General features: G+C 38.8%; 1 protein-coding gene across 8 annotated transcripts in view; it reads right to left on the reverse strand.

Annotated features, from left to right (window-relative positions):
* The window catches only part of LOC126353879 (cyclic GMP-AMP synthase-like receptor), a 324,472-nt gene that overhangs the window by 266,781 nt on the left and 34,150 nt on the right, over positions 1-23,541 (reverse strand). For 3 of the 8 annotated variants that reach the window (XM_050003076.1, XM_050003078.1, XM_050003072.1), the window contains exon 2: positions 22,696-22,853. The exons of 1 other annotated variant lie outside the window; for it this stretch is intronic. In XM_050003076.1, the coding sequence (XP_049859033.1) occupies positions 22,696-22,845 (150 nt within the window). In that variant the 5' untranslated portion in view covers positions 22,846-22,853. Of the gene's footprint in view, positions 1-3,154; positions 3,247-4,018; positions 4,150-22,695; positions 22,854-23,541 lie in introns of those variants that run through there. 4 more of the 8 variants (XM_050003074.1, XM_050003077.1, XM_050003075.1 and 1 more) reach the window with 3 other exon arrangements.

The following is a 23,541-nucleotide window of genomic DNA, read 5'->3' on the forward strand; positions in this document are numbered from 1 at the left end:
CTCACCGCAATCAGTTGCTCCAGAAAACATTTTTTTTGTTTCTCTCCTACCTTCATGTAGCTCCATTTTTAGGGGTTCCACACAAGTCTCTCTGCCCTTTCCCTTTCTGATCTTTTTTTCTGCATTCTCACCTTCCTTTATATTAAATTACCTGCCTCTACAAATGTGAATGCACTCACCAACTATGATATGGCTTTCACAATGATGGAGCACAGTAATCAGTCATCCTTTTCTTTCAGGTTTTATTAACGTAAAACTAGAATTTGGCTAGTGCCTAGCCATTACCAATGCACTATTCACAGTTTCAGTATGTCAGGCTTGTTTAGGCTTCTGTCAAAGTTCATTCAAGACTCTTTTTTAGTTAGCTCATTGTTACCTGAATCTCAAGTATGAGGCAACCAGTTTTATGTGGGACATCCTGTAAATGCTATTATATCTAACCTGTCCCCTCTAGAAATGCTGAGCCATATCTCTAGGACTTCAGAATTACAATTGAAAGTCTGCTTGTATGCATATGCTTTATGCACTAAAATAAATACCCAAGCCCACTTGGTCTGTCTATCTCCTTCGAACGCATGGTATCCTGCTGGAAAGACTTCCTGTCCTCAATATCCCCTACGAGTCACGTTTTTTCATCTCTCACAACTCTGTGTTTAATTTCCTTGGCTAAGGTACTAAATTCTATTACTGTCCTAACAAGAGAGATCTCTGTACCCATTTAGGAGAATCCCTTTTTCTCACATTCTAGAACCTTTAATTTTAACCCTGGTTTCACACAGACATTTAAATTTTCGCCTGTTTCTGCAACCACCACTTTAGTCTATTTTTATGATTTCAGAAACACTTATGAAGTTTAGTACAAGTTTTAGAGTCTAAGTTATAAGGCAATTCTGTGTGAGGAAATTTTTCCCTAATGAACTTATTTTGTTCTAAGAACATTATATCCAAAGTACATGGATCTCAAACACAGTCATTTATCCTGTCTATAGCTGCTGCTCACTGTTCTTTGGTGTACAATGTCACTTACCACTATCATGGATCCTGAGAAAATCTTTTTACTGTTCCTGTAATGTTTCTTGTTTCATTAATCAGCTCATCTTCACTGTAACTGCATAGTATGTGTGTCCCCAGATGTATGAAAAGACCTTAATGCATTTTGTTACACTCTCTGTTGAACTTTGTTTGGCATTTATAATGTTTTTCAGATGACTGTTCATCTGATGTAGGCATTTATAGCTTGGAACTCTGATGTTTATTTGCTAATATAATCCCTAATCTTCAGAACACAGTCTCAATACCAAGATATGTTGGCAACAATTTATGTGTCCTCATATTTAATCCAGTATGTCTCAGTTAAACAGTGCTCAACCACAGCAGATCTGTCTGCTTGTTGAAGACTGTTATGAACCAAACTAGCTGTCTTGTCTTTTGAAGCTTTGCTATAGGAACATGGAATTTAACAAACACTAGCCTTCCTTAGTCCCAGACAATCTTTTAGAGCCAGCCCTTAGTCTTGATTGGATGATCTAACAATATTTCAGTCTTAATATTTTATGTTCTCCCAGTTTTGGAGGATATGTTCCCAGTATAAACAAGGAAGGCAGCTGGTACACATCCAGATCCCTGTGCTTCAGGCTGTAGTGCAAACTCCAAGATGTGACAAATCTGCTTATCATAGAATCCATTCTGCATGAAAACAGGACTTCAAGTGTCCAATTTCTTTAGGCAAACCATCAGAGTCAGACATGAAGACAGAACTTCATCATTTTCACATTTGTGTTTTTACTGACTGAGTTCAAGGAATCTCTAAGTGAAAGCCACATAAAAAGACACACAACAACAAAAGCTGACCAGATGATCTGATTGGCCCAAGAATAATGATTTCAGCTGGAATTCAAATGAATTAGAAAAACAGTAATCACATTTTCCGACAAATGGGTGATGAGGCCCCTCTAGTAATTTACCAAGTTGTAGGTAGGCACACACAAGGTGTTGACAATGGAACACAATAGAACCCTTTCTTTGTGGAAATTTGGTCCATTACATAATCTTTTCGGAACAGCCACATCTGGCCAATTTTTTTATCACATTTATAAAAGTGAGAGGGTCTTATATTTTACCCTATCTGTGGGGTTTCTCTGTAAGTTTCAATAAGCTAAGTCATCAAGTAAAGAAACAATTTTTCTAATATACAAGTACACTGATGAGTTACAACATTATGACCACTGCCCACTGTGAGAATGAATACCACCTGGCATTGTGAGCACATGACATGGTAAGCAGGTTAACTGTCCATGTCACAAGGCCAGAATTATGCTACAGTGGTTGGAGGAACATGATAGTAAACTGATTCTCATGTGTTAGCCACAAAATTCACTCAATCTGAGCACCATCTGGTAAGCTACTGGGCACCAAACATTCAGATATCTACCAAGGACTTGGAAAATCCATGCCACACAGAATCACTGCTGTATTGCCTTCCAACAAACTATTATGCAGGTGATAACAATGCTTTGACTAATCAGTGTAATTGATATCATAGGGGCACTGTGGTATTACCTTTATTCGTCGGTAAACTAAATCTTTATCTTTTCAAATAAAGTGAACAGCTAATCTTTTTCTAGGAGAAACATTACCCTCCAACAATGGTGAACAAAATTCAAAAATAAGAGAAATGCACGGTGGCTCATCACTGTTTGATTGAGAGATATGGGATAAAATATGAGGACATACATGTGTGTCTCCTGGTATCGAGGCTGACATTAAGGATGTGACAGAGATTTATTTTGTAGGTAATATTATTAACATAGACAATGGATTTCCCTTAAGTAGGATGTGAACCCCATTACAATATGTACCATTTCTCAATGTGTGTAAAATTATAAGTAGCAGCTCTTAGTGGCAGTTGTCTGGATTGTGAAATATTCCTTATTCCAGCATTCACCAACTTCATGTGTGCCATGGGCTATCTTAGAGTGACAGCTCAGACTTTTCAGAACTTCAGTTTGGCACCCAAAGAATGTTAGCCATTTGAATGCTGAAATACTGTAAAAGTGATTTGAGGATTTGGCTGAAAATCCAACAAACACACCTCAAATTACAATGCTGGGAAAGCTTACAATGTCAGATCAGTACAAAACATTCCAAGATTCACCTGAATTTGGTGTTTGAATTCTTTCCCTCAGTAAAAGTAAAGGGGATGGCTTGAAGACAGGAGCACTTAGGAAGTTTGGAAGCCATCCAGACCTATAGATCAAGAAAGACAATAAAGATAAAATGAGATGAAGACTAGCAATGAAGCTGATGTCTACATAAAAAGGATGATTTTAAAAATTTTGTCTCTGGTTCTGAGAAAATTATAAGTAAAAAACTGACAGTACATTCAGTTTCCCTTTTATCAAACTTAGCAATCCATTACTTCATTTATACACTGTTAATATCAGTTTCCATTATCTCAGATTGTCAGTTTCTCTTATCCTGCAGTACAAATAAGGTATGGGGTATGTCCTACAACATATTATAACTATCACAGAACCACAAATAGGTTCATATAAAGAAATGGTAACAAGGTTTTAAACTCGTAAGAAGTTGTGTCACCTTCCATATAAATTTATTCTTATTGATGTATCGTTACAGATAATGAATAACAGAACAGTTATGCACTACAGTTCAGTGCCGTATAGGAGAATGGCTCTTCCTTCAAGCTCACATTCTTCTACTAAAAATGGATAAATTAATGCTTCAATATTTCTACCAGTCTCAAGTAAAATCTACTGAAAAAATTGTTATTTACTGTCTCTTAAGGTGGATGAAGAGCATCCCATGGCTGAATTGAAATGATGAAGTGAAACAGGAAAAAACTCATAACCTAAAATACCTATCTCTGGATAAACCTGGTCACTATGCATGGCTGTAAAGTATATATTATTATTGACTTCTATTTTACACATAATACAATTAGAGCAATAGGGTAGAAATAATGCAAAAACTCTGTGTCAGCAAAACACTAGAATAATACCTCTTCCAGATGTTTGTTACATTCCTTTATATCTTCTTCATCAAGTGTCACGCCTCCTTGCAAAATATTGTGGATTGACACTTCCAATTTATGATACTTAGACGTAGGCATTCTAGAGATCAAATGACAGTCTAAAAAGAAAGAAAGAAATTATGATGACTAATTAATGACCAACTATTCATCATGATTTTACACACACAAAAACTTACTTATGTATACTGCTACCACAAGAACTATGACTTCCTATTTCCAGTAAAAAAATTCCCATATTCCAATCTTGAAAGTGATGAGGAAAAAACCTTAATATATGAATAATATAGGGTAACTTCTTCTATGCATAGAAAATACTCTACACTGATGACATGACACAAGTAAATGAGGAACAAAATTTGGAAGCACAGGAAAGAATTGAATATATTTCAACTAATAACACATGTGTAGTTGTATGCAGAAGATTACTTAAAATTGTAAATTTGAACAAGATAATGTTGATGGTATTCAGCAGCAAAGCCAATTGTGACCATACAAGTGCATTCCTTGCTCATGCAAGACTGAATGAAATCTTTCGTGTAAAATGTTAGTTAATAATAAATGGAGAAAACATGTTAAACAACTTGCACAATATGCCAGCAAACAAGTAATGCACACAATGTACCATCACTTGTTTGAAATGAGTTTAAAATTACAGCATGAGGGGACCCTGTCAGAGCACTGAAACATGATAAACAGAGCAGCAGTGATGATCCATTCCATGATTTATAAAACACAAACAATCATTGTCTTAAAATCAGGTAAACCCAAAAGCAAGCTTCAAAATTTCCATATTATTGCCTTTATGAGAATGATGTGCAAATTACTCATGAGGCTGCTGTGTAATAGGTTATGCATCAAGATACTTGGAAAGATTCTTCTTGAAAAGGCTAGATTTTGACCAAACCATAGTTGTGTCATTAAAGTGCTTTTGTTGACAATTTACATAGAAGCTAGCTTCCAGAAAAAACTGAAGATCTCTGCTGTATATATTGATCTGTCTGAAGCTAATGATACCATGTGGAGGCAAGTAGTTGTCTGTCAGTTACTCAGTATAACACTGTGCAGAAGAATAGCACAAATTCTTAACATGTAAAATAAGAGAAACGCAGGTGTTCACCTATATCAGATCGAAGCATGAAGCACAGAAACGTATAACAGAAAACAGTATCCACAGTAGCTATTGAGCATTGGATCTTTTTCTATCAGAAGTACACACACTCACACATACGACTACCAAACACGACACCCAAATGAACTCTCCCTCAGTTATTGAAAGCAGTTGTCTGAGCTGATGATTCTGGGGAGGGGGTAGGGAAGGATGCAACAAGGGGGTAATGGGCAAGAGGCAGGTCTTTTGCACAGATGACTCCACAGCTGCACAAGAAGACGAAAAGATCACAGAGGGTGGAACAAAGAGTGATGTAGAAAGAGCAAGAGGGGAGAAAGAAAGAGGAGAAGGGAGGGGGGAAAAGAGAAAGATGAAGACGAAGAGAGAGAAAGAGAGAGGGCTTTAAAAAGTGTGAGAGGGAGGGAGGAAGAAGAGGATGTGAGAGAAAGAGAGAGAATGTCAGCATGGGGGGAGGGGTGGAAGAGTGGTGGGAGAAGGAAGTGCTCAATCTGGATGGATGGGCAGTGATGTGGATACAAGAGAAACAGTAAAAGATAAGGTGAGGCAGTGTGGTGGTCTGCGCTAGGGGGACTATGAGAGCACAGGATATGTTGGAGGGAAAATTTCCATCTGCACAGTTTAGAAAAACTTTTGCTGGAAGGGAATATCCAAATGGTCTGCAGAGTGAAGCAGCTGTTGAAGTCACTTGTCTTGTGGTGTGCAGCATCTACAGCCACTGAGTGGTCAATTAGTGATTTGTCACAGTAAGGCAGTGGACATTCATGTCAGCAGACAATTGTCACTTGCCATGCCTACATAGAATGCTGTACAATAATTACAATATAGCGGAAGCACCAAAGAAACTGGTATAGGCATGTGTATTCAAATGCAGAGAAATGTTAACAGGCAGATTATTAGATTAGATTTACTTTCATTCCAATTGATCAGTAGTGAGGAGGTCCTCCAGGATGTAGAACATGTCAGAAAAACAACAATACATGACAAATATTTACAACTAAAACGAATAAGCTAATGTACCATTCCACAGGTCCCAAATAGAATGATCGTCATTTTTTTAATGAAAACTATATAAATACTAATACTAATGCACTGAATTTAAAATAAAAAAGTTTATTTATTTATTTACAAGGTAATAAACATGTAATACAACTACTATAATACTTATTTACAATGAACACATTACTGCACTGAAATGGTGGCAGAAGTTAGATTGTACTTGTCCTTTTTTCCCCCTAAGGTAAGTCTTTCTGCTCCCAGGATTGGAATGACTCCTTACACTCTCCCTTAAAACTTACATCCTATCGGCTTTCCCTCTCCTTCCCTCTTTCCTGATGAAGCAACCTTGGGTTGCGAAAGCTTGAAATTTGTGTGTGTGTTTTTTATTGTGTCTATCTACCAGTGCTTTCTCGTTCGTTAAGTCACAGAATCTTTCTTTATATCATAGAAAGAAACATTCCACATGGGAGAAATATATAGAGATGCTGTGACTTAACAAACAGGAAAAGCACTGGTAGATAGACACAATAAAAAACACAAACACATGCACAAATTTCAAGCTTACGCAACCCAAGGTTGCTTCATCAGGAAAGAGGGAAGGAGAGGGGAAAGACGAAAGCATGTGGATTCTAACGGAGAGGGTAAGGAGTCATTCCAATCCCAGGAGCGGAAAAACTTACCTTATGGGGAGAAAAGGACAGGTATAGACTGGCACACACACGCATAACCATCCGCACGTATACAGAGACAGGCAGACACATATACAAATCAGTTAGTTTTTACTGATAAATTTATCAATGGAGTAGAAGGAGTTGGCCACCAATAAATCCTTTAGGCTTCTCTTAAACTGAATTTCATTGGTTGTTCAGCTTTTTATGGCTTCTGGCACATTATTGAAAATGTGTGCTCCTGAATAATGCATACCTTTTTGTAAAAGACTAAGTGACTTTAAATCCTAGTGAAGATTATTCTTATTTCTAGTATTGATTCCTTGAATTGAGCTGTTGGTTTGAAAAAGTATCCCAGAATACAGCACTACAGTCGGCAATGCCTATATAAGACAATAAGTGTCTGGTGCAGTTGTTAGATCAGTTACTGCTGCTATAATGGCACGTTATCAGAATTTAAGTGAGTTTCAATCAATGTGGTGTACTATATATCTGGTAAAACATCAAATCTCTGATGTCGCTGTGGCTGGAAAAATATCCTGCAAGAATGGGACCAATGACAACTGAAGAGAATCTTTCAACATGATTGATTCAAATTTCAATCCTGGGCCATTAACAAGTGTCAGCGTGTGAACCACTCATTAAAACATCATTAATACAGGCTTTTGGAGCCAAAGGCCACTCATTTACCCTTGATGGCTTGATGACACAAGCTTGAAGTAATTTCTGAAAGTATTTGTATGGAGTGTAGCCATGTATGGAAGTGAAACATGGACGATAAATAGTTTAGTCAAAAAGAGAATAGAAGCTTTTGAAATGTGGTGCTACAAAATAAGAGGAGGTATTGAAAAGAATTGGGGAGAAGAGGAGTTTGTGGCACAACTTAACTAGAAGAAGGGATCGGTTGGTAGGACAGGTTCTGAGGCATCATGGGATTACCAATTTAGTATTGGAAGGTAGTGTGGAGGGTAAAAATCGTAGAGGGAGACCAAGAGATGAATACACTAAGCAGATTGGGAAGGATGTAGGCTGCAGTAGGTACTGGGAGATGAAGAAGCTTGCACAGGATAGAATAGCATGGAGAGCTGCATCAAACCAGTCTCAAGACTGAAGACCACAACAACAACAACATAGGCCCATCAACACAAACATTGGACTGTTGATGATTGGAAACACATTGCCTGGTCAGATGAGTCTCATTTCAAATTGTATTGAGTGGACAGACGTGTACGGGTATGGAGACAACCTTATGAATCCATGGACCCTGCATGTCAGCAGGGGGCTGTTCAAAATGGTGGAGGCTCTGTAATGGTGTGGAGCATGTGCAGTTGGAGTAATATGGGACCCCTGATATGTCTAGATTCGACTCTGGCAGGTGACTTGTACATAAGAATCCTGTATGATCATCTGCATCCATTCTTGTTCATTGTCCATTCCGGCAGACTTAGGCAATTCCAGCAGGACAATGCGATTCCCCACACATACAGAATTGCTAGAGAGCAGCTCCAGGAACACTCTTCTGAGTTTAAACACTTACGCTGGCCACAAAACTCCCATGACATGAACATTATTGAGTATATCAGGGATGTCTTGCAACATGCTGTTCAGAAGAGACCTCCATCCCCTTGTACTCTTGTGGATTTATAAACAGCCATGCAAGATTCATGGTGTAAATTCCCTCCAGCACTACTTCAGAAGTTAGTGGAAACCATGCCACATCATGTTGAGGTTCTTTTGCATGCTCGCAGGGGCCCTTCATGATATTAGGCAAGTGTACCAGTTTCTTTGCTCTTCAGTGTGTAATGTAAGTGTTTTTACATGTGACTGTGCCTTTTACTGGATAGGAACTGCACTAGGAGATGATGACTGGGTGCATGGGGTGGATGTTGCACTTTTTTTTAGCACTGGGGAATTATCCATGGGCTGCAGGATTGGAAGCAAAACTGGAGAAGGAATGGGCAAGGATATTATGTAGATTGGGTGGGTGAAAAACACTACTTTGTATGATGTGCATAGGATATCCCTCATTTCAGGGCACAACAAGAGATAGCTGAAGCCTTGGTGGAGGATGTGGTTGAGCTTTTCAAGGCAGGGATGATACTAATGGATCAGAGAAGTGCCACTCGGTTGCTAGTTAACCGTTTTACTGGTTTCAGATGAGTAGATGGCATGGGAGATTTATTTATGGATGGTACTGTCTGTCAGTAAAGGCTTTGGTAAGGTTATCAGTATATTTTGACAACTATTACTTTCCACTGTAGATGCGGTGTCCACAAATGGCAAATCTTTATGAAAGACACATTCTGACATGAAATGAGTGATAGCTGTCCAAGTGGAGGTACTGTTTGTGGTTGGTGTGTTTGATACAGAAAGACATATTCATACAGCCATCTGAAAGGTAGGAATTGACATTTAGAAATGTGTCAGTGAGTTGTGAGTGGTCAGGTGAAGTGGATTTGGAAACAGGTATTGCTGTTATGGAGGAAATCCCAAATGTTGTCCTTGCCATGAGCCCAAATCATGAAAATGTCATGAGTTAATCTGAACCATACAGGATACCTCCAGATGTCCAATAAATAAGTTAACATGGGATAGTGCCTTGATAGTATCCATAGCAGGGCCACATATTCATTGATAGACTTGACCTTCAAAAATGAAATAATTGTGGATTGAGAAATGATTGGCTCAAAAGATTGGGAAGAGGTGGTTTGTTTGGTATCAGAAGCACAATGGGAAAGGCAGTATTTCTTGGCCACAAGATCATGTGCATAAGGGATGCTGGTATACAATGATGTCACATCCACAATGATCAACAAGGAGCCTGGTGCTAACAGGAGGTGAACTGTGGAAGAGTGAAGGAAATGAGCAGTGTCTTGAAGGTAGAATGGGTGTACAGGCAATAGTTTGGAGGTGTTGGTCACAAACACAGAGGTTCTTTCTTTGGGAGCATTATGCCCAGCCACAATGGGACAACCAGCAGGAAGACTTATTGGTCTGGGCTTGTGGAATTTGTGGAATAGGCAGAAGGTTGGAGTGCGAGGTGTTGCTGGTCTGATGAGAGAGTTGAACTCAGGTGTCAGGTTTGGTATGGACATAAGGCCTTTCAGAGCTACTTATTTTCATGTTGGACTTCTGGAACAGGTCCATATTTCTAAGGTTTGTATGCAGATGTGTCGGAAAGTCACTATAATTCATGTCCTTTGTGGTGGAGTCTTTGTCTGCAGGAAGGATCACAAGATCTGAACTGTTTTTCAGGTTATAGTGTAGTGTGTTCCATAGGAGTGTGAAGAGATAAAGTTACAAGGTATTCTTAAAACTAGCAAAATAACATCTTGAGAAAACCAGGGCACCACCAAGTTGGTCACTGCCAGTAAAACAGTGCATGTTTAGTGATTTCACAACATTACAGTATCACAGATGACACTTGCTGCCAATGTGTGATGCTGACTGTAAACCTATTGCAACTCAGTTATGACCAATTGGAGGTACATGACGTGCTCCACAATGGTAAATAATAGAAATTAGCACAAAGTAGCAATATTTAAGGAAGCTCAATCGAACCCATCGTTAAACAGCTGGACACTGATGTGGCATCGAGCTTGTGCTACTCCACATCATGCCCATGATGCAGATGCTTCTGTCACAGCTGGGCACAAACTTCTGCCCACCCAAAAGACTTGGACCATCAGGAAGTATCTCCAAACTCTCCTTCTGTCCTGAGAGTACAACAAAAGGGTCCAGTCACCTCCAGCCCCACCAGGGCACCAACATAGACCACTACACTCCAAGCCTGGATGCGTAACACAGCCTGATGGTTACCGTTGCCTGCCACACTCATATGGCTAGGAAACAAGGGGACCTGACAATGTAGCACAAGCAGCCCCTGCAATGGAATGCGCAGTCAGCAACTGGACCCCATGGCCTCTGGGGAGATGCCAACATAATATCCAGGGCACCCACTAGTGATTATAATCAAGCCTCAATAAAGAAGTTATTACAATCACACTCTACACCTTCTCCAGCTATATCTGTGTTGTAGGTGGCATGACAATGACTGCTGAGGGTGAACATAAAGAGGAAGATGGACAGCCACAAGACAGCTCCCACAGCTTTAGACCTTCTGCAGCAGGGCTGCCATATGCAACAATAAGAGTAAGTGCCAAATTCAAAGTTTTGTTTGAGCCTCTATAGTTGTCATCCTGTTCTTTTTTTCATCCTTTCATTGTTGGGTATACTGATATTTGGGTTAGCAGTAAATAGGCAATATGGAAAAACAAGTTTCCAAAAAAAATCATAATGGTTGAAATGGCTCTGAGCACTATGGGACTTAACATCTTAGGTCATCAGTCCCCTAGAACTTAGAACTACTTTAACCTAACTAACCTAAGGACATCACACACATCCATGCCCGAGGCAGGATTCGAACCTGCAACCGTAGCAGTCCCGCAGTTCCGGACTGCAGCGCCTAGAACCGCACGGCCACCATGACCAGCTGAAAAACAAGTTTCATTTCTGGACACTATTCAGCAGTTAATAAGTAAATAAGCTATAGGCAGAATTAGGGCAAATAGAAGAGGAAAGGAGTGAATGGGTGAATCCTAGTACAACTATCCTAGATACCAACATCATTGCATCAGTTAACCATTTTCAGGTAAATGAGGGGAGGATATCATTACATTTTTTGATAATTTGGACAAGGCTTCTACTTTGGGAAACTGGAGTAATGAGCAACTGCTGATTGTAGCCAGGCTAAAACTAGCAGGGGATGCTATGATGTATGTGATGTGTGGCATAATGTTAAGGGAAACACAATTGTTTGATATCTTCAGGGAAGGGCTGATAGATATAGCACAAAGAATACAAGGAGATACTGCCCTGAGCAATTTAAGAGTATGTTTCAAAATTATGGAGAATCAGTTGAGAGTTCTATGGATTGTATTTGCAAAATTAATATCAGTACATATGAGCTCATGAAAAATGATAATTTGAATGAAACTGTCTTACAGGAAGGTTAGCAGAGTGAACTTGGGGCATTTTCATGGGTGCTACAGCCAGAAAAGTCTTGAAGAATTCGGGTAGAATTTCCACAGGCTCTGAACATCTGACCTGCTACATAAAAGGAGGGTTGTGTAAACTTTTATTAGATACTGGATCTCAGGTATCTGTGACAATGAAGGGTGAAGTGAAATTAAATCCACCATGCTGGACATTAAGTGGCATAGGTGAGGGTCATGTAGACTCAGTTCAACAGTAATAGGTTTCCAAGTAGGGGAAGGTAACTTCTGAGTTGATTGCCAGTGAATTCTTTGTGCACTGTTGAACTTTTATTTGAAAATGAAGAATTGGACAAAGTGAAGTGTTTTGCATGGTGTAGTTTATACTATATGTGGAAAATTGAAGGCAGCAAAGTAGTGCCTGTCTGTATTGATAACTTCAGCCACGAGCAGAGATAACTGTCACATGATAACCCAATAGCAAATTTAGAAATACTAGATGAAGACAAATTGGACAGGGATTTCACATTAAATTACACAACACCAGCACAGTCAGTCAGCCTGACTGCATTGAAAAATAAAGTAGCACATCCAGAGGGGCAAGACAAGGAGGCATGGAAAGACTTTTAGAAGAATATATTGCATTGTTTGATCCTCCTGGCTCATTACCTGCCACACCATTAGCTCAACATCATATTCCCATTGGAAATAAAGCACTTTTTTTAAAACTCATATTCCTCAAACTTTATAGCCAGTCATGACAGAAATTTTAAGTCAACAGGTTGAAGATGGGATCATAAAAAAGTAATAACCCCTGGTCAGAACCGGTCATTATTGTATCAAAAAAGTTGCCAGTTGGCAGCAAAATATATCATTTCTGTTGCAACTACTCCTACTTAAATTTTTAAAAAAAGTCAGATACCAGATATAGCTGATACATTTGACCTCAGCTAGTGTCAATATTTTACAACTAAGGACCTATGAAGTGGATACCATTGATTAGTGGTAGCACCTGAAGATCATCAAAAGACAGCATTTTCAACCCCTTCTGATCATTATCAATATCATCATATGCCTTTTGGTCTGAAAAACACACTTGCTACTTTCCAGCGATTATTAGATAGTGTACTTCAAGGATTAAAACTGAAGCAACACGTAGTGTATTTAGATGACCATAACTATATATTAGAAAGACATGAAGTAGCATATACTGCATTTAAGTGGAGTTTTTGACTATCTACATGCAGCAGGATTAGCCATTAGCTTGTAGATGTGCCATTTCATTTTACAGGACGTGCTGTATTTGGGGCATATTATCACCCAAAATTGGATTTACTCCAATCTGTGACTTGATGCCATAAAAAATTTTACAGCACCCACCGCAATAAAGAAATTGGAATCATATTTAGGCTTCATCAATTTTTATTGCAAATATGTCCCAAAATTTGCAGAAATTTTGAGACACCTCGTACAGCTGTTAAGGAAAGGGATACCATTTAATAGATTACCACACCATGAAACAGCATTTTTAAAACTAAAAGACTTGTTTAATTTAGTTCAGTTCTTGCCTATCCAGATTTTCAGCAACATTTCATACTGTCCCGTGACTCCTATAATTTCACCTTAGGTTATGTCTTGAGTAAGGAAATAAATGGACAGGAACAGCCCATTGCATCCAGACAGCTTAATTAAGCAGAAGGGAATTATGCAACAGATGCCAATGAAATGTCAGCACTAACGTTCAGAATAATTTCTGATGTCAAGTTGCAGCTAATGGACTGGTCCTTTATTTACAACACTGATAATGCTAATGGCAAATTTAACTATTTTATAAATGATTTTTCTGCCCTTTTTGAAGAATACTTTCCAAAGCAATGGGTCAAAAATATTAAACCAAATTCCGTAAGTAAGCCTTGGATCACAGAAGGTATTAAACAGTCATGCAGAACTAAAAGAGAAATGTATGCTAAAATCAGAACAACTAATGATACACAAAAATGGAATCATTAGAGATTGTACTGCAAAATTTTAAAGAAAGTAATACAGAAGTCAAAAGCCCTTTTCTATAAGGAGAAAATAGGTAAATCTAATAATAAAATGAAAACAATTTGGAACATTATAAAAAGTGAGACAAAGACAAAAACAAGCGACACAGATGACATAAAAATCAGGCATGGGGATAATTTAATAGAAAATCAAAAAAGAGTGGCTGAAATTTTTAACAAACATTTCCTGTCAGTAACTCAACAAATTGGCTGTAGGCCCTCTGTTGAGGAAGCTATGACTTTATGTCAGGATGCATACTCCAACATAATACCAGAAATGTACATTAATCCTATCACTGTAGAGGAAATTCAAACAGTCATGTGGTCTTTAAAGTGTAAGAACTCTGCTTGAGTAGATAATGTATCCAATAATTTATTGAAATTTTCATGTATATGGATTAGTGATATTCTGTGCCATATTTTTCATGCTTCATTTCAACAAGGCATTTTTCCTGAAAGACTCAAGTATGCCATTGTGAAGCCCCTACACAAGAAGGGTGATAGAGCTGAGCTAACTAACTACCACCCTATTTCACTGTTAACAGCCTTCTCTAAAATTCTAGAAAAATTAATGCACAATAAAATTACTGAACACCTCATAATGAACAGACTTATCGACAAGATCCAGTTTGGCTTTCAAAGGGGTTTGTTCAACTGAGGATGCAGTGTATGCACCTATGAATGAAGTACTTGAATGTCGAAATCAAAAAATGATAGGAATTGGTGTTTTCTGTGACTTATCAAAGGTTGGTTGGTTGGTTGAGGATCAAAGGGACCAAACTGCATAGGTCATCGGTTGATTGTGTAGATCACCACATTCTCATGCAGAAAGCCAAACTACTTGGAATAAGGGGTGTCAGAGGTAACTGGCTGCAATCTTATCTTCAGAAAAGAAAACAGAAAGTAATTTTAAACAGCTCAGATGAGTCAAGGGATACCTCTGCTCAGTCTGAATGGACTTCTATTAGTTGTGGTGTGCCTCAAGGCTCAATTCTGGGGCCACTGTTGTTTTTGGTGTTTATAAATGTTTACCATTGTGTGCAAGCTTGCCTTGCAAATTTACTCCTTTTCCTGATGATACCACCATCTTCATGAGTGGAAAATCAGATGTTAATTTTGAGGGGTGAGTTAACAACATACTGTCTGAAGTGATTAACTGGTTCAGTGTTAATGATCTCTCTCTAAACTTGAGTAAGACAAATTTTATCCAGTTCCATACAAAAACAAGAAAAGTGAGAGAAATAAATGTAACATGTGGAAATCAACCAATAGAAAGAATGGATGTGCCTAAATTTCTTGGAGTACATATTGATAGCAAAATGAACTGGTCCTTCCATATGCAACAGACCCTAAAAAAATTGGAGATTTAACCACTATGAAGTTTGCATACTATGGGTATTTTCACTCCGTTATGTGTTACGGAATTATCATCATCATCATCATCATTATTTAACACTGATTATGCCTTTCAACGTTCAGTCTGAAGCATAGCCCCCTTATAAATTTCCTCCATGATCCCCTACTCAGTGCTAACATTGGTGCCTCTTCTGATGTTAAACCTATTACTTCAAAATTATTCTTAACCAAATCCAGGTACCTTCTCCTTGGTCTGCCCCAACTCCTCCTACCCTCTACTGCTGAACCCATGAGTCTCTTGGGTAACCTTGCTTCTCCCATGCGTGTAACATGACCCCACCATCTAAGCCTGTTCGCCCTGACTTACTATAGAGTTCATTCCCAGTTTTTCTTTGATTTCCTCATTGTGGACACCCTCCTGCCATTGTTCCCATCTACTAGTACCTGCAATCATCCTAGCTACTTTCATATCCATAACCTCAACCTTGTTGATAAGGTAACCTGAATCCACCCAGCTTTCACTCCCATACAACAAAGACGGTCGAAAGATTGAACGGTGCACAGATAACTTAGTCTTGGTACTGACTTCCTTCTTGCAGAAGAGAGTAGATCGTAGCTGAGTGCTCACTGCATTAGCTATGCTACACCTCACTTCCAGTTCTTTCACTATGTTGCCATCCTGTGAGAATATGCATCCTAAGTACTTGAAACTGACCATCTGTTCTAACTTTGTTCCTACTATTTGGCACTCAATCCATTTATATTTCTTTCCCACTGACATTACTTTCGTTTTGGAGATGCTAATCTTCATACCATAGTCCTTACATTTCTGATCTAGCTCTGTAATATTACTTTGCAAACTTTCAATCAAATCTGCCATCACAACTAAGTCATCCGCATATGCAAGACTGCTTATTTTGTGTTCACATATCTTGATCTCAGCCAGCCAGTCTATTGCTTTCAACATATGATCCATAAATAATATGAACAACAGTGGAGACAGGTTGCAACCTTGTCTTACCCCTGAAACTACTCTGAACCATGAACTCAATTTACCATCAACTCTAAGTGCTGCCTGACTATCCAAGTAAAGACCTTTAATTGCTTGCAAAAGTTCGCCTCCTATTCCATAATCTCGTAGAACAGACAATAACTTCCTCCTAGGAACCTGGTCATATGCCTTTTCTAGATCTATAAAGCATAGATACAATTCCCTGTTCCACTCATAACACTTCTCCATTATTTGCTGTAAGCTAAGGATCTGGTCCTGAAAACCTTTAAGAGGCCTAAACCCACACTGATTTTCATCCAATTTGTCCTCAACTAATACTCGCACTTTCCTTTCAACAATACCTGAGAAGATTTTACCCACAATGCTGATTAAAGAGATGCCTCTGTAGTTGTAACAATCTTTCCTGTTTCCATGTTTAAAGATTGGTGTGATTACTGCTTTTGTCTAGTCTGATGGAACCTGTCCCGACTCACAGGCCATTTCAATTATCCTGTGCAGCCATTTGAGACCTGACATTCCACTTTAATTGATGAGCCTTTACTGACCGACAATATCATCCATAAATAAATCTCCCATGCCATGCTCCTCTGAAACCAGTAAAACTGTTAGCCAGCAACTGAACAGCACTCCTTTAATCACCCAGTGTCACACTGGTCGTGGAGAGCTCAACCACATCCTCCACCAAGGCTTCAACTACCTCTTGTTGTGCTTTGAGATTAGGGATACCCTACCAACATCACACAAAGTAGTGTTTTGGCACCCATCCAATCTACAGAACATCCCTACTCCAACTTTGCTCCCAAAACTGCAGCTCATGGATCATTTCCCCTGTGGTTGACAAAGGTGCAAGACCTGCGCCATATGCCTGTCCACCACCTCCTAGTGGAATCCAGTCACATCCATTTCCTACCCAATAAAAAGCATGGCCACATGTGAAAGCAGCCATGTTATATATCAGCTATGTTGCGATTACTGTACAGCATTGTATGTAGGTGTGAGAAGTAAGCAACTGCCTAATGGCATGAACATCCACTGCCAAACTGTTTTAAACCAAAAATTGGTCATCCAGTTGCTGTACATGATGCACACCACAAGACAAATGACTTTTACAGTTGCATAACCCTGCAGGCCATTTGGATTCTCCCTTACGGCACAAATTTCTCTGAAATGCGCAAATGGAAATTGCCTCTCCAGCATACCCTGCACACTCACAGTATTCCTAATCTCAACCTTCACTAACCTGTTCACACTGCTTCACCTTATCTTTTATCATATCTCCTTTGTCCACATCACTCCTTATCTGTGCACTGGTTTCTTCCACTACTCTTCTTCTCCTCCCTCATGCTGGCATTCCCTCCTTCACTTTGTCTATCTCATTCTCCTCTCTCTCCCTCTGCTCTCTCTCCTTTTCATACACTCTCCCTTCTCTCTCGACTTACTTTCTGCCTCTTCTTTTTATTTTTCTCTCTTTCTCCCTCCTCCCTCCCTCCCCCCTCTCCCCCTTTCTACATCTCTCTTTGCTCCACCCTCTGTGATCTTTTTATCTTTTTATGTGTCTGCAGAGCTATCTGTCCAAAGACATGCCTCTTGCCTGCTACCCCCTCCTTGAGTCCTTCCCTACCCCCTCATCACCTCCACCAGCTCAGGCAACTGCTTTCAATAACTGGGTATCAATAGTAAGTCTTGCAGTGGCCATTAGGGAGTGTACATTTGAGTGTCTGTGCACTTGTGTGTGTGAACATATATGTATTTGTTCCAGAATAAAAAAAATGCTCAGAAGTTAGTGTGAATGCTCTTTTGTCCTCTGCTCCATGCATTGATCCATTGCCTTTCTCCTAATTTACATATTGCTACATCCCAGAATCTGCATTATTGTTGCACAACTTCTTGGCAATATGCCAACTGATAAATAAAAATCAGATAATTTATGGCAATACTACTAGTGACCAAAAGAACATTAATAATGGCCTACCTCAAGACTCAGTCCCCTAGGGTGGCACACGATAAGTCACCCAATTGAATTTTAATCCTACAAATATACTATTGGGGCAACAGCTTTCAAATTGTGCACTCAACTTCTTGCAGTTCATGGGAATTACGCCAGATGTCGTTTAGAGTTCATCGCTTCCATTGTGAGTCCACCATTTCAGTTTGCCACAATTGTGGACAAAGAATGGTTGACTATCGCATAACAGATGAAGTTTGTTTTACTGTTCGTGGTGACAAACAGCGTTACAGTGATACAGAAAGTTTTGGGCTGATTTTGGCACTTGGTGGGCTCCCAGGCCACAGACAATACACAGATTACATCAAACATTTGAAGGTGCTGTATCTGTTTTGGTGTGTCAGCAGCCACATGTACGTACTATATATTTGCTGCAAAACATTAAAGCAGTTCGAGTGATTTTGAATTGTAGTCTGAGTAAATCAACAAGAAGAGCATCTGCTGGAAAAATCTAGCAGCACACTTCTGAGTTGCTTCAATGTCTTCCATTAATCTGACTTGGTGGCAATCCCACACACACAAGCAATACCCAAGAATAGGTTCCACTAGTCTTCTGTATGCAGACTTCTTATATACTGTGTTCAACACAAGAATAAAGTGATAACATTACAATATATGTGAATGCTTTTGCTGGTATGCCATTGAATTTTATTTTACATAGCATGGAAGGCAAGCTGTTCAAGCACAGTTAAGTATGATAATAAGGATACATTATACACTGTGTGTTACATGCAGTTAGATTCATGGACATAGGAAACAGATTTACTGGTGGATTTAAATTGAACAGCACTGGCCAGTCATCTGGTCCAATTAACATGCAGTGAAATGAATAAATACAGTTAAGACTTAAAAAGAATTGAGTAGAGGAACAATATACATTACTGGCCATTAAAATTGCTACACCACAAAGATGAGGTGCTACAGATGTGAAATTTAACCGACAGGAAGAAGATGCTGTGATATGCAAATAATTAGCTTTACAGAGCATTCACGCAAGGTTGGCACTGGTGGCGACACCTACAACGTGCTCACATGATGAAAGTTTCCAACCAATTTCTCATACACAAACAGCAGTTAACCAGCATTGCCTGGTGAAACGTTTTTGTGATGCCTCATGTAAGGAGGAGAAATGCGTACCATTACGTTTCCAACTTCGATAAAGGATGAATTTTATCCTATCGCGATTGCGGTTTACCGTATTGCGACATTGCTGCTCGCGTTGATTGAGATCCAATGACTGTTACCAGAATATGGAAGCGGTGGGCTCAGGAGGGTAATACGGAATGCCATGCTGGATCCCAACACCCTTGTATCACTAGCAGTTGAGATGACAGGCATCTTATCCGCATGGCTGTAATGGATCGTGCAGCTGCATCTCAGTCCCTAAGTCAACAAATGGGGGTGTTTGCAAGACAACAACCATCTGCATGAACAATTCAATGATGTTTGCAGCAGCATGGACTATCAGCTCAGAGACCATGGCTACGGTTACCCTTGATGCTGCATCACAGACAGGAGTGCCTGCGATGGAGTACTCAATGACAAACCTGGTTGCACAAATGACAAAATGTCATTTTTTCAGATGAATTGAGGTTCTGTTTACAGCATCATGATGGTCGCATCTGTGTTTGGTGACATCACGGTGAACGCACATTGGAAGCGTGTATTCGTCATCGCCATACTGGCGTATCACCCGGCGTGATGGTATAGGGTGCCATTGGTTATATGTCTTGGTCACCTCTTTTCGCATTGACGATACTTTGAACAGTGGACATTACATTTCAAATGTGTTACGACCCAGGGCTCTACCTTCCATTCAATCCCAGCGAAACCATACATTTCAGCAGGATAATGCACGACCGCATGTTGCAGGTCCTGTACGGGCCTTTCTGGATGCAGAAAATGTTCAACTGCTGCCCTGGCCAGCACATTCTCCAGATCTCTCACCAATTGAAAACGTCTGGTCAATGGTGGCCGAGCATCTATCTCGTCACAATACGCCAGTCACTACTCTTGATGAACTGTGGTATTGTGTTGAAGCTGCATAGGCAGCTGTACCTGTATGCGCCATCCTAGCTCTGTTTGATTCAATGCCCAGGCATATCAATGCCATCATTACGGCCAGAGGTGGTTGTTCTGGGTACTGATTTCTCAGGATCTATGAGCCCAAATTGTGTGAAAATGTAATCACATGTCAGTTCTAGTATAATATATTTGTCCAATGAATACCGGTTTATCATCTGCATTTCTTCTTGGTGTAGCAATTTTAATGGCCAGTAGTGTAGCTTCAAACATCATTTAATTTTTATACAGAATGAAATAATGTATGCCAAAACTCTGGCAATATGCTTCTTAGGGGACTAGATGGAAAACATTACATGATGTCATTCTTCACGAACATAGCATGGTAACTAAAAACAAGAATGATGAAAATTCCTAACTTGAACACAGGGTAATTTTTCAGCATGAGCTGTGAGTTACATAAAAGTGTACTGCAGGAATTTCACCTTATCGGTATAAATAATATTGAAACCACAAAAGATATTACCTACAGTCTGACATCTGGTAATCTGTGAACACCTCCCACACCCTAACCAAAGAAATATTATTTCATACCGGAACTGTCATCACCTATGGCGATAATGAGGTAGTCAACAACAGAATCCATGAAGCCACCCAAGCACCATATTTTTCATCCTTTTTTATGATGTGCTGTTCTGCAGTGCGTCAGAGGTCAGTAGTAATACGTGTCAAAGCTTCAAACATTTGTTCCAGTATGTCTGACCATTTAAATGTCTTGTTGTTTCTTGTGAAAAAATCCTTAACTTGGCTCCAGATGAGTTATAGTGATTCATATTATAGTGGTACGGTGACAACAATAAAAATTTGCATGGCATTTTCAATGTAAAACTCAGTAGTGAAATTAGGATATTGATTACAGCCTTCTTGTGTGTATTGCTCTCTTTGAATTGATTTGGACATATGTTGCTCACATTTATATATTATATTATATATATATGTTAATATTTATACACTAAGTTTTGCTCTCATCTTTAGTATTGGTGGGGTAAATGATTCCATAAAAATTAAACAGAAGCTACTTTTGGTGCATAGTATTCTGTGGACTCATACCTGTTTGTTATTGGTTACAAATGCATGTGTGAACTGCTCAATTTAAAAGCATTGTGAGTATACTGCTTGTTTTCTATGATACTTTTGTTTCCCATTCAATTTTCATACTCTTTCATTCAATGGCAGTCACCAAAATTTTCATTGACTTCTGCTAAAATGTACTTGTTGTACTACGGGTAATTGTTAATAACATGTGAAAACATAACTACTGTCACATTTTTAGCACTTTCAAGGAAGAATGCTCTCACTGTGAGGACTACAAACCATCAACTTCCATACTCTGCAAGGCACTGTGAAATGCACAGCACTCAGTGGCAAGAAGCAACACCATTCAAAGCAGAATTACATACTCTTTCTATGACAAACTGTGATAAAGAAGAATACCAATACTATCAAAACTCCTAATATGTCCTCCATTAAATACAGAAAAGTACGGAATACAGACACTAACAAAAATAAAGTGGAATAAAAGCAATAACCTTATCACACAATTAAATTGTGCAGTTCACATACAGATTTGTAAGCAGAAATTAATACACAAAAATCCACAGAAGACTGTGACAAAACCAGCTTCTGTTTTTATGAAACAAAACAAAATGTGGAATCATTTACCAAATACAATATTATGAATTTGAGCAAAAATCAATCAGAACATGAGCAACATATTTACAGTGCAATTCAAAGAGTTCAATGCACATGAAAAGTCATAATCAGAAGTACATTGTGATAAACACATCTTCTGTTAACTGCAAAACAAAAACAAAGATGGAAGACTAAAAATCAGCCAGTATGAAATGGAGATCATGGATTGACAATTTTGTCGCACTCCAAGTGTCCTGGCAGCAAATTCAGAAGTCCTCATACCTATGATTTGCAGCCAGTGGCGGATACAGAAAAACCTCAAGAAGGGGGTGCTAAAGATAACTTGAGTTACCTTTCTTTCCTTTTACTGGAATAAAAATAATCAAGTCACATGCAAAGTTTAACAAAGTTTTATTTAAACTGATTATACACGTATACAAGACAATGCCATCTTATGATATAAAAATAAGTTGCAATTGTGGTTCTCTTCCTTAAATGATGTATCCTATGCATATATTCTTCCTGGAAAATTGGTTAATTTCATCAACAATAGGACAATCAATGTCAGGGGAAGGCTGCGCAATTACCCTGGGTTCAGTGTAGGGCAGTGGTGGGGCGGATGGACTGCTGTGGCCTATTGTGGGGTTGTGAACCACTGTGAGCTAAGGCAGGATGAAGCCTCTCTGTAGTTTCTAGGTCCCCAGTTTAATACACAATACACACACCTGATGACTTGATTCAGTCGAGACGACTGGTGAAAGAAACGAACAAATAGCGTGCAGGCTGACTTGCAGGAGCAGCGTGGCTGGCAATGCAGGCAGTCCCAAAAGGGGGGCACACTCCTCCATATGTATCCACACAGGTTGAAGCCCCATAATCACATCTGTTGTATAAAACAATGGATGTAGTCCGAAAATGTAGTTTGTAATGTTCTCTTAAAATAAACAATCTCTAGTAACATTCTTTCATAAAACATCGATAACTAAGAATTTATATTTGCAATGAAAATTGGAATTTTGTGTGGAAGATGTAATTAGAAACAAGAAGATGTGTATTAATCATAAAAATGATGACTAGATATGTGTTAATTAGGACATATTAGAGGAATTTTCTATTTAATTATGTAGGTATTGTAATTTAATGAAAAAAGATCGTAGTAAGATTTGAACCAACGATCCAGATAATACCTGATTATCATTCACCAATGCTACTGACTTTTTTAAAAATTTAATTCAGTCAGTAACAGCTATTCTAAAGCTTTTATATTGACTTTAAATACAATAATTAAATAAAATGTATGAATGGTAAAAACTTATCTCTTTTCCACTTAGTGTTGAGGATTTCTAATTCTTCATGAATGATGTATTCCTGAAGTAATTTATAGAATCTCCTTCCTCACTGAAAATGTAGTTTATTAAAGAATACGTAAAACATGTGAGTGTTGTTATGCTGGATGATGAAAACATGTTAATGTCCACATACATTATTTTCTTGGTGTTTACTCCATTAACACTCATTGATAAAAATCGCCCTGATTTCAACTTTATTCATTTCCATAAACCTGTAATTTT

This window comes from Schistocerca gregaria, chromosome 3, assembly GCF_023897955.1.
Source record: "Schistocerca gregaria isolate iqSchGreg1 chromosome 3, iqSchGreg1.2, whole genome shotgun sequence".
Classification (NCBI taxonomy): domain Eukaryota; kingdom Metazoa; phylum Arthropoda; class Insecta; order Orthoptera; family Acrididae; genus Schistocerca; species Schistocerca gregaria.